This window comes from Excalfactoria chinensis, chromosome 7, assembly GCF_039878825.1.
Source record: "Excalfactoria chinensis isolate bCotChi1 chromosome 7, bCotChi1.hap2, whole genome shotgun sequence".
Classification (NCBI taxonomy): Eukaryota; Metazoa; Chordata; class Aves; order Galliformes; family Phasianidae; genus Excalfactoria; species Excalfactoria chinensis.
The window spans coordinates 20,671,352-20,686,544 of record NC_092831.1 but is presented as its reverse complement, the minus strand read 5'-3'; the positions used below and the strand labels follow the sequence as shown (position 1 = coordinate 20,686,544).

The 15,193-nt window shown below is 38.5% G+C and overlaps 1 protein-coding gene across 1 annotated transcript in view; it reads left to right on the top strand.

The window, feature by feature from the left end:
- TTN (titin) overlaps positions 1 to 15,193 on the top strand; it is a 240,350-nt gene that overhangs the window by 23,087 nt on the left and 202,070 nt on the right. The window contains exons 23-43 of the mRNA XM_072341903.1: positions 220 to 464; positions 1,262 to 1,485; positions 1,597 to 1,761; positions 1,865 to 2,033; positions 2,554 to 4,244; positions 4,350 to 4,631; positions 4,904 to 5,170; positions 5,300 to 5,572; positions 5,674 to 5,937; positions 6,041 to 6,301; positions 6,814 to 7,074; positions 7,632 to 7,895; positions 7,988 to 8,248; positions 8,398 to 8,658; positions 10,437 to 10,697; positions 10,784 to 10,925; positions 11,015 to 11,180; positions 11,404 to 11,635; positions 12,213 to 12,497; positions 12,598 to 12,723; positions 13,816 to 14,004. Of these exons, the coding sequence (XP_072198004.1) occupies positions 220 to 464; positions 1,262 to 1,485; positions 1,597 to 1,761; positions 1,865 to 2,033; positions 2,554 to 4,244; positions 4,350 to 4,631; positions 4,904 to 5,170; positions 5,300 to 5,572; positions 5,674 to 5,937; positions 6,041 to 6,301; positions 6,814 to 7,074; positions 7,632 to 7,895; positions 7,988 to 8,248; positions 8,398 to 8,658; positions 10,437 to 10,697; positions 10,784 to 10,925; positions 11,015 to 11,180; positions 11,404 to 11,635; positions 12,213 to 12,497; positions 12,598 to 12,723; positions 13,816 to 14,004 (6,289 nt within the window). The remainder of the gene's footprint in view (positions 1 to 219; positions 465 to 1,261; positions 1,486 to 1,596; positions 1,762 to 1,864; positions 2,034 to 2,553; positions 4,245 to 4,349; positions 4,632 to 4,903; positions 5,171 to 5,299; positions 5,573 to 5,673; positions 5,938 to 6,040; positions 6,302 to 6,813; positions 7,075 to 7,631; positions 7,896 to 7,987; positions 8,249 to 8,397; positions 8,659 to 10,436; positions 10,698 to 10,783; positions 10,926 to 11,014; positions 11,181 to 11,403; positions 11,636 to 12,212; positions 12,498 to 12,597; positions 12,724 to 13,815; positions 14,005 to 15,193) is intronic.

Below are 15,193 nucleotides of genomic sequence, written 5' to 3'. Positions count from 1 at the left end.
TTGAGCACAATTAGAAAATCACTTTGATTTGAAAACATGTCACTTAAGTTTTAACATTTTTCCTTGAAATAAGAAAATGTTAACACCACTCAGGAGCTCCCCCTACTGGACTATAACAATGCATCAGCTGAAAAACAGAAATTTGTTGTATGTACAGTCCATTACTGGATGTTTGTCTTCTGGAAAGCTCACTCAGTGTTTCTGTTTCTTTCCATGCAGATTGCATGGTACAAAGATGGTAAGCGCATAAGACACGGAGAGCACTATCACATGGAAGTTCTGCAAGACGGTAGTGCCAGTCTGCGCTTGCCTGTTGTTTTACCTGAAGATGAAGGAATTTATACTGTCTTTGCCAGTAACATGAAAGGAAATGCCATTTGCTCAGCAAAACTGTATGTTGAGCCTGTTGCGCCCACGGCAACTCCAGGTTATATGCCAGGACCTGAAGTTATGAGAAGATACAGGTACGTACACAGTTATATATATTACATGAAATTTCTGCAATAAAAACTGTCCAGACACTCATTACACTGAGGGAAAACAGTTTAGGTTATTGGAGCTTTTATGCTTTTTATTCTAAACATTTTTCTCGTTGCTCATACTGATTTATGTGCCAACCTTTTCTCTGATTTACCTTCTTAATTAGCACGGCAGCTCTCAAGAGTACCACCTTTCACATATATATCTAGTCACTGTGTTATATTTACAACCTCAGCAACAGTATATCTTTCTTCACCTGCTTATGTTTTCAGAAAAATAACATCTGTACTTGGAATTCTAGTACTGCATGCAGCTCTTAAGTCCTGTCCTTGAAATAGCAGTATGTTCATCCAATATCTGCAGAATTACAGAGTGGCTTGGGTTGGAAGGGACCTTAAAGATCACCAAGATCTGCTCCCCCTGTTGTACAGGGTTGGCAACCGCTAAATCAAGCTGCCCAGGGCCCCATCCAACCTGTCCTTGAACACCTCCAGGGATGTGTCATCTACAAAATATATGCGCACACATGCACAAAAATAGACAGGTTACAACTGTGACTTTACAGTATCTGAAAAAAATAAATTTATCTGTGTGTGGCATATGCTCATATTATTTGACTATGTAAATTATTTCAAAAATAAAGAAAATTGTCTGCACAATTTCTCACCTAGATAAATTGATAAAACTCTTTAAGCTATATTATGCTAAAGACAAAATTCAAACTTTATCATGTCAGCATGCTGCTGTATGACATTTTCATACACATCTCTTTTCCTTCCAGATCTATTTCTCCACGTTCTCCTTCTCGTTCTCCTGCCCGCAGCTCTCCTTCTCGTTCTCCTGCGCGCAGATTAGATGAAACTGATGAAGGACAACTAGAGAGACTATATAAGCCAGTTTTTGTGCTGAAACCTACATCAGTCAAATGTTCACAGGGGCAGACAGCAAGATTTGACTTAAAAGTTGTTGGCAGACCTATGCCAGAGACATATTGGTTCCATAATGGTACATAGCTTTTATTTACATAAAAGAATAATATTAAAAAACAATCTCATGAGCATTTAGCATCTTCTTGTGACATATTTTGAGTACAATGTTTTTTTTGTTCATCCACAGGTCAGCAAGTGGTTAATGATTACACCCATAAAATAGTGATTAAAGAAGATGGCACCCAGTCATTGATCATAGTTCCTGCTATGCCTGAGGACTCTGGTGAATGGGCTGTAATTGCTCAGAACAGGGCAGGCAAAGCTTCTGTATCAGTGACACTGTCTGTGGAAGGTATCTATTGAGCATGCTGTTGTGAGGAGGCTTGATAATGCTTCCTGTTAAAAATCATGGTTATGTCATTACTTCTTGTAATAACTTTCCCTTGCTATTTCAGCTAAAGAGGACTTAGTCAGACCACACTTTGTGGAAAGGCTCAAGAATGTTAGTGTAAAAGAGGGCTCTAGACTGCACATGGCTGTGAAAGCAACTGGCAACCCTAATCCTGACATTGTGTGGTTGAAGAATAGTGACATCATTGTACCACATAAATATCCCAGAATAAAGTAAGCATGTGTGGGGTTTTTTGTTTGTTGATTTTGTTTTTAATAGTAAAACAGTTAATAATCACTGTTCTGTTAGATACTAAGTGCTTCCTACAGTGCAGTAAATATCTTTGCTTCCATGGAAGGAATAAACTAAGGGTAAGGACTTAGTCCAGTGGTTTCTGAAACCAGTAAAACTTTTGCATTGCAGCACAGCTCAGAGGCAGAAAATGTTTTGTAGGATTCCCTCAGTGTTTTCTGGGTTGTATGGTAATGTATTTTTTATCATGCAAAGCCAGCTTACCGCAGAGACTTAGGGAACCTTTCTCAGTCTCCAGTTTTGCAGTCTTTGCAAGCAAAACTGCAACTGGATTCAAGACTGCATCTTATTATCCTTGTCTATTTGATTCTTATGTATTGCACTCAAATATGAATAAATGTAAACAACCACCTAATTCCTTCAGTGAATTGCCTTTGGAAGCTTTGACCTTATTTTGGAGATGTGATGAAGCTTTTTAAAATAATTGTTTTAATATTTCAGGATTGAGGGAACAAAAGGGGCCGCTGCCCTTAAAATTGAATCCACCGCCAGGCAAGATGCTGCATGGTATACAGCTACTGCCATCAATAAAGCTGGGCGGGACACTACTAGGTGCAAGGTGAATGTTGAAGTTGAACATGCTGAGCCGGAACCAGAAAGGAGATTAATCATTCCAAAAGGCACTTATAAAGCCAAAGAGATTGCAGCACCAGAGTTAGAGCCCCTCCATTTGCGTTATGGTCAAGAGCAATGGGAGGAGGGAGATCTTTATGACAAAGAAAAGCAACAGAAACCATTTTTTAAGAAGAAGCTCACGTCGTTAAGGCTGAAACAATTTGGACCAGCACATTTTGAGTGCAGGCTTACACCAATTGGTGACCCAACTATGGTGGTGGAATGGTTGCATGATGGCAAACCATTGGAAGCAGCTAACAGACTCCGGATGATCAATGAGTTTGGGTACTGTAGCCTGGACTATGGAGTAGCCTATTCCAGAGACAGTGGTGTGATCACTTGCAGGGCAACTAACAAATATGGTACAGACCATACATCTGCTACCCTGATTGTAAAGGATGAGAAAAGCCTTGTGGAAGAATCTCAGTTGCCAGAAGGAAGGAGAGGAATGCAGCGAATTGAAGAGTTAGAAAGAATGGCACATGAAGGTGCTCTTCCTGCAGTTGCAATAGATCAAAAGGAGAAACAAAAGCCAGAGCTTGTTTTGGTTCCTGAACCTGCAAGAGTCTTGGAAGGTGAAACAGCACGATTCCGCTGCCGTGTCACTGGTTATCCTCTACCCAAGGTCAACTGGTACCTTAACGGTCAACTCATTCGTAAGAGCAAAAGGTTTAGACTCCGTTATGATGGGATCCACTACCTGGATATTGTGGACTGCAAATCATATGACACAGGTGAGGTGAAAGTCACTGCAGAGAATCCAGAAGGCTTTATTGAACATAAAGTGAAACTTGAAATCCAGCAGAGGGAAGACTTCAGATCAGTTCTTCGTCGTGCTCCTGAACCCAGGCATGAACCTGTAGTGACAGAGCCTGGAAAACTTCTCTTTGAGGTACAGAAGATAGACAAGCCTGCAGAGGCATCAACCAAAGAGGTAGTGAAACTTAAAAGAGCTGAAAGAATCACTCATGAGAAACTGTCAGAGGAATCTGAAGAGCTGCGCAGTAAGTTCAAGCGAAGAACAGAAGAGGGCTATTATGAAGCCATCACTGCTGTGGAACTTAAGTCTCGCAAAAAGGATGAATCATATGAGGAGATGTTAAAAAAGACAAAAGAAGAACTTCTTCACTGGACCAAAGAGATCCCAGAGGAAGAAAAGAAAGCCCTTCCTCCTGAAGGCAAAATTACCATTCCAACGTTCAAACCAGAGAAGGTTGAGCTTAGTCCAAGTATGGAAGCTCCCAAGATATTTGAACGAATTCAAAGCCAGACTGTAGCCCAAGGCACAGATGCCCACTTCCGTGTGAGAGTGGTAGGGAAACCAGACCCTGAGTGCCAGTGGTTCAGAAATGGCGTACAGATTGAAAGGAGTGATCGTGTATACTGGTACTGGCCTGAAGATAACGTTTGTGAACTGGTCATCAGAGATGTGACTTCTGATGATTCGGCCAGCATCATGGTGAAAGCAGTCAATATAGCTGGTGAAACTTCCAGCCATGCTTTCCTGTTAGTGCAAGGTAATTTTAAATCTCTTACTTTTATCCTGCTGCCTATCATAGCAATTATTGTAGTTAAATCTATATGACAAGTGCCCTACTGATTCATTACATATTGTTTTGCAGCCAAGCAGTTAATTAGCTTCATCCAGAACTTACAAGATATTGTTGCTAAAGAGAGGGACTCCATGGCAACATTTGAATGTGAGACATCAGAACCCTTCATCAAAGTGAAATGGTTTAAGGATGGAATTGAGATTCATTCTGGAGAAAAATACAGGATGCACTCAGACAGAAAGGCTCATTTTCTTTCTGTACTAGCAATAGAGAAGTCTGATGCTGATGACTACAGCTGTGTACTGGTAGAAGATGAATCTGTAAAAACTACTGCAAAGCTTACTGTTGAAGGTAAGAAGCACACAGCCTAGAACTATGCAGTACTTTTGAAGTGAAATCTACTTCAAAAAGAAATAAAACAATTGAGAAAAAATGCACTAGGAAATGTTCAAACCACTTTCATATTTTTTCAATCCAGTATGAAAGCTTTGAGATATATTTATGTAAAATGGTTACAATGTGTGCACATATATGTATTTCCTTGGGTTCAATTTAATAAGAAATGTTTTCATCATGGGTATCTAATCAAGCTCTTTCATGGGCATAATTATTTTTACTTGTAGGTGCTGTGGTTGAGTTCATTAAAGAACTTGAGGACGTTGAAGTCCCAGAATCCTTCACGGGTGAACTTGAGTGTGAGGTTTCCCCAGAAGACATGGAGGGAAAATGGTATCATGGTGATGTTGAACTCAGTTCCAATCATAAATACGTGCTTGCATCCCGTCGTGGTCGACGAATCCTCACCATTAAAGATGTTAATAAAGATGATCAAGGAGAGTATAGCTTTGTTGTTGATGGGAAAAGAACTCACTGCAAACTAAAGATGAAGCGTAAGTATATCTAATATTTATATCATCTATACATGATAGATGTCCTTTAGTATGAGTTGTTATATACCAGACTGCCTCAGTATTCAATATTCCATTACAAGGATTAATTAATTTCATTTCATTCCATAGCTCGTCCCATGACTATTCTTCAAGGACTTACTGATCAAAAAGTCTGTGAGGGAGATATTGTACAGCTTGAGGTTAAAGTCTCTCTAGAAAATGTGGAAGGTGTCTGGATGAAAGATGGTCAGGAAATTCAATCAAGTGATCGTATTCATATTGTGTTGGATAAACAGTCACACATGTTGTTGATAGAAGATGCAACAAAAGAAGACAGTGGAACTTACTCTTTCAGCATTCCTGGTCTTGAACTATCGACCACCGGACAAGTCACTGTATACAGTAAGTCATTACCATGAATTTGAAGTCATGTTTGATTTTGGGTTCATTACGATTACTTTTTAAAGGTATAGCTTTTCCTGATCATTTTTGTAACTTTGCAGGTGTGGAAATAATAGTTCCTCTAAAAGATGTTCATGTAGTTGAAGGAACAAAAGCTATCCTTGAATGCAAAGTTTCAGCACCAGATGTAACTTCCTCCAAATGGTACCTAAATGATCATCAGATCAAGTCTGATGAGCGTGTGCAAGCTGTGTGTAAAGGCACTAAACAGAGGCTAGTGATCACCAGGACTCACGCATCAGATGGAGGACATTACAAGTTAATGGTTGGCAAGGTTGAAACGAGTTGCAACGTCACAGTTGAAGGTAAGTTTTGTTTATGGTGCAAATTTATTTTGGAATAGTTTTTCAGTATAAAACAATGGAAGAAACTAATGTGTCAGTTATGCTTTATTTTTATTTTTTACAGAAATTGAGATTATTAGAGGTCTTCATGACATCACCTGCACTGAAACACAGAATGTATCTTTTGAGGTTGAGCTTTCCCATTCCGGGATTGATGTAATTTGGCATTTCAAAGGGCAAGAGATCAAGGCTGGTCCTAAATACAAAATTGAAGCACATGGCAAAATATACAAATTGACAGTGGTAAAAATGATGAAAGATGATGAAGGAGAATATGTATTTTATGCTGGAGGGAAGAAAACATCTGGAAAACTGATTGTGGCAGGTTAGTAGGCTTGAACTCCAAGATTTTTATTTCACTGTGAGTTAATAAAAATAATGCTCAAAGTACTGTTCTTCATAAATGTACCAGCTGTGTGCTGTTTCTATACTTTCTTAGCCTTTAATTTATCTCTTATTTTATGTTCTTTTTGTTCTTCCCTTTTTGTTCTTCTTTTGTGACCTCTGCAAACCAAAATCAACAGAGCTGTTAAGGAAGTCTTGGAATGGAATAGCGTAGTATGCTTTTAATATAATTATTGTAAGAAAGAAGGATTATTTTTTTTCTTAAATATTTGGTGTGCCTCTACTGATAATAAAGATAATAGATTAGAATTACTAAGAGAAAAAAACATCTTTTTCTGATGTTCACATCACATTCTATTCTTGATTTTTCACAGAGCTCAGAATGACTATGGGCATGTGGAAAACTGGGGCCAAGAATTCTGTCTAGTACCTGATTTGTTTTTCATATGGGAGAAAAAAATAATAAAACCACGTGCTTTTGCTTTCCAACAGGAGGTGCCATTTCAAAGCCTCTCACTGACCTGACTGTAGCTGAGTCCCAGAGAGCTGTTTTTGAATGTGAAGTGGCAAATCCTGAATCAGAGGGTCAGTGGCTAAAAAATGGTAAACCATTACCCATGACAGATCAGTATCGTGCTGAAACTGATGGTGTAAAGAGAAGGCTTAATATCCCTGCTGCAAAGATGGATGATATGGGTGAATATAGCTATGAAATAGCAAGCTCAAAGACATCTGCTAAACTGCATGTCGAAGGTCAGTTTGTCTGGTTTTTGTTTGTTTGTAGTTTGTTTTTTTTTCTTTTTTTTTTCTTTTTTTTTTTTTTTTTAATTATTTTTTAATATATAAATAAGTAACTTGTGTCTTTAAGGCTCGGTCCAGCATCACTCACTATGTCCCGAATTATACCCTAAGATACAAGCATATTTTGCTTCCCATTTAGAAAACAATATTACATTATTACACTCTATCTGAGGTAGAAGAAATTATTTTGGAGTCTGCACTTCTGGAATTTAGCATGCTATTTTTTAAAAGGGCGTATTTTATTTGAGATACTGCCTGACAGATTGAAATACACTATTTTCTAGCTGTTTATTAAACATATCAAATAAAGAAAAATTGGTTCTCATGGATACTACAAGTAAAGGTTCTTTTTGTGTTCCTAGCATATCACTTTGGTAGAAATTATATAAAACAATGCATAGGAAATAGATTTTTAAAATGAAAAATCGTAATTTTTCTTTTTTCTTTTTTTTTTTTTTTAAATTATTGTTTAGTATTATTTATTTATTTATTTTTAATATTTTTTCCAGCTGTTAAAATAAAGAAGACTCTTAAGAACTTGACTGTGACAGAAACACAGGAGGCAGTGTTCAGCGTAGAACTCTCACACCCTGATGTGAAAGGAGCTCTGTGGATTAAAAATGGTGTTGAACTTGAATCAAATGACAAATATGAAATTTCAGTTAAAGGAACAGTTCACACACTGAAAATAAAGCACTGTGTTGTCACTGATGAGTCTGTTTATAGCTTTAAGCTTGGAAAGATAGGAGCAAATGCCAGACTTCATGTTGAAAGTAAGTCGGTCTCTTTTGAATGTTTGCTCCAGTGTGAGGTTTGAAAATGAAATCAAACACATTTCTGAATCTTTCTAACTTTCTTCCTTAAGCTGTCAAGATCATCAAGAAGCCAAAGGATGTGACTGCTTTGGAAAACGCTGTTGTTTCCTTTGAACTGAGTGTATCCCATGATACTGTACCAGTTCGGTGGTTCCACAAAAATGTTGAGCTGAAACAAAGTGATAAATACAAGATGATATCTCAAAGGAAAGTCCACAAGCTGATGCTGCATAACATATCTCCTTCTGATGCTGGAGAATACACAGCTTTTGTTGGACAACTTGAGTGTAAAGCAAAACTGTTTGTGGAAAGTAAGTATCACAAGTTGGTAAGAAAAAGTATATGAGTTGCTATACCAGCTTTTTTTTAATTTTTTTTATTTTTATTTATTTTTTAAAGCCCTGCTCACATGCAGATTTTTAAACAAATCCTTTTATTTCTTTTTCTTTTTTACCCACAGCCATACACATCACAAAGACCATGAAAAGCATTGAGATCCCTGAGACCAAAACTGCCTCTTTTCAGTGTGAAGTTTCTCATTTCAACGTACCTGCTGTCTGGTTGAAAAATGGTGTGGAGATTGAAATGAGTGAGAAGTTCAAAATAGTAGTCCAGGGGAAACTCCATCAGCTAAACATCATGAACACAAGCAGTGAAGATTCTGCAGAATACACATTTGTCTGTGGAAATGACAGAGTCAGTGCAACTCTGACCGTAAAACGTATGTGAATATGGAATTAACAGAATATTCTACATTAACAATACTGGAGTTTATTGTAAACCAATAAATATAAAACAATATATAAAACCAAGAGTATTGTACAGAGATTTTTAAATAACCTTAAGTAATCTAAGTTAAATTTTTAAAAGAAAACTAGAAGCTGCAAACTTGAAAGTCAGGTCATTGATTCCTATGTTTAGAGCAAATCCTAGGTGTCAAATCACCACAGGAGATGGATTTTGTTTTCTTAAATAATTCAGAAGTTTGGAGAAATTTAATTGCTGTATTCATTCTGAACACAAACTCAGGCTTTCCTTCAAGTATCACCAAAAATCAGAAACTCTTAAAGATTATAAACATCTCAGTCAGCCTCACCTCTGTCCCAGGGAAGGTGATGGAACAGATTGTGCTGGATGCCATCTCCAGGCAACTGGGAGCAAAGGAGGTTATCAGGAGTACTCAGCATGGGTTCACCAAGGGGAGGTCGTGCTCGACCAACCTGGTGGCCTTTTATGAAGATGTCACTAGCTGGGTGGACGGGGGGAGAGCGGTAGATGTAGTCTACCTTGATTTCAGTAAGGCTTTTGATACTGTCCCCCATGACATCCTTATAACAAAGCTGAGGAAGTATGGGATAGATGAGTGGACGGTGAAGTGGATCAATAATTGGCTGACTGGCAGAGTGCAGAGGGTTGTCCTTGGTGGTGCGGTGTCCGGCTGGAGGCCTGTGACTAGCGGCATCCCCCAGGGGTCTGTGCTGGGTCCGGTCTTGTTCAACATCTTCATCAACGACCTTGATGAGGGGATAGTGACCACCCTCAGCAAGTTTGCTGATGACACGAAGTTGGGAGGATTGGCTGACACGCCTGAAGGCTGTGCTGCCATTCAGCAAGACCTGAACAGGCTGAAGAGCTGGGTAGTAAGAAACCGGATGAGGTTTAACAAAAGCAAGTGTAGAGTCTTGCACCTAGGAAGAAATAATTGCATACACCAGTACAGGTTGGGGGAAGACCTGCTGGAGAAGAGCTCTGCTGAGAGGGACCTGGGCGTCCTGGTGGACGACAGGTTGGCCATGAGCCAGCAGTGTGCCCTTGTAGCCAAAAGGCCAATGGCATTCTGGGGTGCATTAAAAAGAGCGTGGCCAGCAGGTCGAGGTTATCCTCCCGCTCTACTCTGCGCTGGTGAGGCCTCATCTGGAATACTGTGTCCAGTTCTGGGCTCCCCAGTACAAAAAAGACAGGGATCTCTTGGAAAGAGTCCAGCAGAGGGCCACAAAGATGGTGAAGGGCCTGGAGCATCTCCCCTATGAGGAGAGACTTAGGGAACTGGGTCTGTTTAGCCTTGAGAAAAGAAGGCTGAGAGGGGACTTGATCCAGGTTTATAAATACCTGAAGTGTGGGAGGCATAGTGGCGAGGCTGGTCTCTTTTCAGTAGTGCGTGGGGACAGGACTAGGGGTAATGGGCTGAAACTTCAGCATAGGAAGTTCTGCACGAATGTGCACAAGAACTTCTTTACAGTGAGGGTGACGGAGCACTGGAACAGGCTGCCCAGGGAGGTGGTGGAGTCTCCTTCTCTGGAGATATTCAAGACCTGCCTGGACGCCTACCTGTGTGACATGGTGTAGGGAGCCTGCTTTGGCAGGGGGGTTGGACTCGATGATCTCTAGAGGTCGCTTCCAACCCCTGTAATTCTGTGATTCTGTGAAACATCTCTGGATCAGCTGAAGTGTGTTTAAAAATAAAAACCCTAAATCATGCCCATTTCTGTTTTCTCTTAGCCATCCTAATTACCTCCATGCTCAAAGACATTAATGCTGAAGAGAAAGATACAATCACATTTGAAGTTACTGTTAACTATGAAGGTATCTCATATAAATGGCTGAAGAATGGAGTGGAAATAAAATCGACTGACAAATGCCAGATACGAACAAAGAAACTCACACACTCACTCTCCATAAGGAACGTGCATTTTGGCGATGCTGCAGAGTACAGTTTTGTTGCAGGAAAAGCAGCTTCATCAGCCACTTTATATGTGGAAGGTATTTGGTTTCTTGATTTGTATATTTAGTGACTTATGATGAGTTAAATAGAAAGATGACACTCATTCTGTTCCACCCTCCTCCAGCTCGTCACATTGAATTTAGGAAGCATATTAAAGACATTAAGGTTGTGGAGAAGAAGAGGGCCATTTTTGAATGTGAAGTTTCAGAACCTGACATTCAGGTCCAGTGGATGAAGGATGGACAAGAACTTCAGATTGGTGACAGGTAAATTATTCCTCCAACACCATATTCATTTTTTCAATGTATTTTCCCCCAGGAAATAATTTATTCACTTTATTTTCTGATTTCCTTAGGATGCAAATTCAGCGGGAGAAATATGTCCATCGTCTCATCATTCCTTCTACAAAAATGTCTGATGCTGGTCAGTACACTGTAGTAGCAGGTGGAAACACATCCAGTGCAAATTTGATAGTGGAAGGTCGTGACATTCGCATCAGAAGCATCCGTAAAGATATTCAGGTATAGAACAATGAAGAAAAACTATTTTATAACTTTTTTATTCTAAGTCAAATAATCACGCAAAGGAGGAGCAATGACATCTAACCTGAAAAACCTCCCAAAGAAGGGGGAAAAATAAAAAGAGTGATTGTAAGGCCAGAGACTTCCTCTGGGAAGACTTACTGGAGTGAGAACACCTGGAAAGACAAATGCTATTTGTGATGTTTCTATTACTTGTTCATAGGTCATTGAGAGACAAAGAGCTGAAATTGAATTTGAAGTTAATGAAGATGACATTGAACCACAGTGGTACAAGGATGGCATTGAGATCAACTTCCATTATGAGGAAAGATACAGCTATGTGGTGGAAAGGAGAATTCATAGAATGAGCATCTTTGAAACCACTTACTCTGATGCTGGAGAATATACTTTTGTTGCAGGACGGAATAGGAGTTCTGTTGTTCTCTATGTGAACGGTATGTATACTCAAAACTAACACTTTGGCCTCATTTATTATCCTGTATTTTTCTGATATCTATATAACTTTTCTCAAAATCTAACCCTGAAATTAAAAAGTAAATACAAAGGGAATCTTGTCTCTAGAACACTGCCAACAGCCTCATACATATGGATATTTCTTGCTCTACTAAAATAGCTGAAGAAAATGATGTAACATTCCTTATTTTCTCTATATTTTTTCTAGCAGGAAATTATGAAGTTCAAATAAAACTACCTTTTTTCATATGGACAAAAACACCTTGCCAGAGGGACCAACCCTCTGAGGTTTGTTTTTTTCTCAGCATTTTGCTGAGAATAAACATATGTCAACATAGCTACTTATGTTAAGGCAGCTCCTTTTAGGTCATTCCCTTCCTCTCAAGGAAAAGGGGAGATTTTCTTGAGCAAGCAAGATTGGGAACAATAAGATTAGAATTGAAAATCTACTTGCTAATGTTTTAGAATCTTTGATAAATCCTTGATAAATAAATGAGAACTCTCTCCCCCACCCTCCCCACCCCCCATGTTCTTTTCCCCCCACCTTCTAAACTACAGCTCCAGAGCCACCACAGATTATCCAGGAGCTACAGCCAACCACTGTGGAATCTGGTAAACCTGCCCGCTTCTGCGCAATGATATCAGGGAAACCCCAGCCCAAAGTTTCCTGGTACAAAGATGATCAACAGCTTTCTCCAGGTTTCAAGTGCAAATTTCTTCATGATGCACAAGAATATACGCTATTGCTGATTGAAACTTTCCCAGAAGATTCAGCTGTGTATACCTGTGAAGCCAAAAATGACTATGGAGTTGCTACAACTTCAGCTTCACTTTCAGTGGAAAGTGAGTTTCTGTACTCGCAATGTCTGTGAAATTTTATTGTCAACATTTAGTTGCACCTAACCTTTGTCTTTAAAAAATTCTTTCTCTTCTTATCCTTTAGTCCCAGAAGTTGTTTCTCCTGAGCTTGAGGTGCCAGTATATCCACCTGCTGTCATAGTACCACTTCGTGACGCTGTTACATCCGAGGGACAGTCTGCCCGTTTTCAGTGCAGAGTTACAGGAACAGGTGGGTTCAATGAAATACTGTACGTCTTTTCACCTCTCAGAATTTTTCGTTTTGAACTCAGAAAATATACTGCAGACTATGGACTTTGAATCAGTCTTTCCCTTGAGGTACAGTTACTCGATGGAAGCATGCTGCTGTGTTACCCACTGACAAGTAGCAGTTCAGCTAGTCATGTATCAAAGATGGCAGCAAGAATGGAAGTCTTAAACTGTCTTAAACAGTAAGCATTTCTAACACAAATGTCTAGCACATATGACATAACAAAAAAATTGTCACAGTAACCTGGGAGTCTCAAATGCCAACAGGAGTTGCAAAACTGTGTTAGTGCAATAATGCAGAGTTTCTAAACAGAACATCATGACTGAAAAATATTGTCCTGTTACATGAAAATGACAGAGGTTTCAGTGTCACACAGCATCACATCAATTAACTGAAGAAACAGACCAAAAGCTACATCCTAATATTCCTAAGTGTTTTTGCAAACTGTAAACTGCCATTGCACTATTTTCCTAGCATAGAAAGGATTTCTAAGTGCTTACTCATCATCTCTTGAAGTCTCATTAAGAATTTTTCTTAGGTAACTTGTCTACTTTTAGATAAAAAGAGAATCATCCTACAATTGAAGCAATTCTTTCCAAGTTAATGCAAAATAAGATGAAATTAGCTTTCTTAACTTCAAAAAAAGTAGTCTGGAGTATGACAAGTAATAAAATATTCACATTGCAAAATGTAGAATAAGATCCCATTCCAATCCCAAAGAATATACAATTATTCAAAGTTAAATGAAACTCCAACTTTAAAAATAATTGAGTGATACATGTAAAATTTATACTTTATATATTATTTATATATTTATACTTCAAGAAGAGGACAAATGATTTTTGCTCAGGACCCTGTGATGTAGGGTGAGTAAAACCAAAACTTAAGACATACATAACTTTCCACTGATCTTATATTACCAAAGTTAACGTAAGACATATTCAACCACAGAAATATACTTGAGATTAAAGATTTTTGACAGACATAAATATAAAAATGGTATTTAATTACTGTTCTAATATCATAATTTACACACTTTTCTTGCTTGAGCAGATCTGAAAGTCTCTTGGTATAGCAAAGACAGAGAAATCAAGCCATCACGTTTCTTTAGAATGACTCAGTTTGAAGACACTTACCAGCTGGAGATTGCTGAAGCTTATCCAGAGGATGAAGGCACCTATACCTTTGTAGCAAGTAACTCTGTGGGTCAAGTGACAAGCACTGCCACCTTGAAGTTGGAAGGTACAGTGTGCAATTAAAGAAGATATCTTGTTTAGATCATGTTCCAACACTAATCTTAACATAACACTGATGTAAGTCCTTGTCTGTCGCGTTGTCTTTTAATTTAACTCATTGCTACCATTCACAACGTCCACAACACATTTGTTGGTCTCCAAAATACCTCACAGTTTCTCAGTGTTCCACACATTTCACATTTTCATTCTCTCTAGTATTAGAATCTTGCATGAATCAAACGTGTTAGATACTTTCTTTCTAATGGAAGGGCCTTGCTTTCACATTCATGAATTTGATTGTGAGGAGAACCTAGTAAGAGTTTTTGTATAAAATATATTACTTTGAAAGTAAGTTTTGAAAACATGTTAATCAAGGGTGTGTGCCAGTCTTGGGAAGATTAAAAGAAATAGACACATTCCAATATAGAATGATGTGGGTTGGATGGGACCTGAAGGATCAGGAACTGCAATTTGATAAAATACTGATCAAAGCTTTAAAGAAGAAATATTGTCTGGAGAATTTGTTATTAAGGTTTTATATTGTTATATATGATGTTATTTAACCATAAATGATTTTTTTCTTTTTGCAACAGATTTTATAGATGATGTTTTAGAATAGTTCTTGCTGTAATCGTTGCAAGTTAGAAAAAAAAAAAATAATCTTGAATGAGAGAGAAAATGTATTGTAGTGTAGGGAAAGAAATTAAAAGTTGGCATGCTTCTTTTCAGGATTTAAAAAGGTTGAAGAACTTACAACAGAGTCCCACTGGCATGTTTCTTCATCTGTTTCACTTAAGGAGGAGACTATTGGCCAGAGGCCCATCTTTATCCAGCCTATTTCATGCTTCAGGGTCTGCAGTGGGGAAACAGTCAGATTTCAAGCTAGAGTATCTGGCATGCCTAAACCAGAAATCCAGTGGTTTCATAATCAACAGCTCATACTGCCAGCAAAAGACTTAGTGTTCCACTTTGATGAGTTTACAGGCACAGTTATGCTCATAATAGTAGATGCTTTCCTAGAGCATGCTGGCCAATACTCTTGCAAGGCAAGAAATAGTGCTGGAGAAACAACTTGTACAGCTACACTTACAGTGACTGCAGAAGGTAAAGCCCCATTTTTACTTCAAAGGGATTCAGTTTTCTGTATACCTCACTTTCACACTGTCACTAATGTTCTTTCTTCATTTTACTTTTCT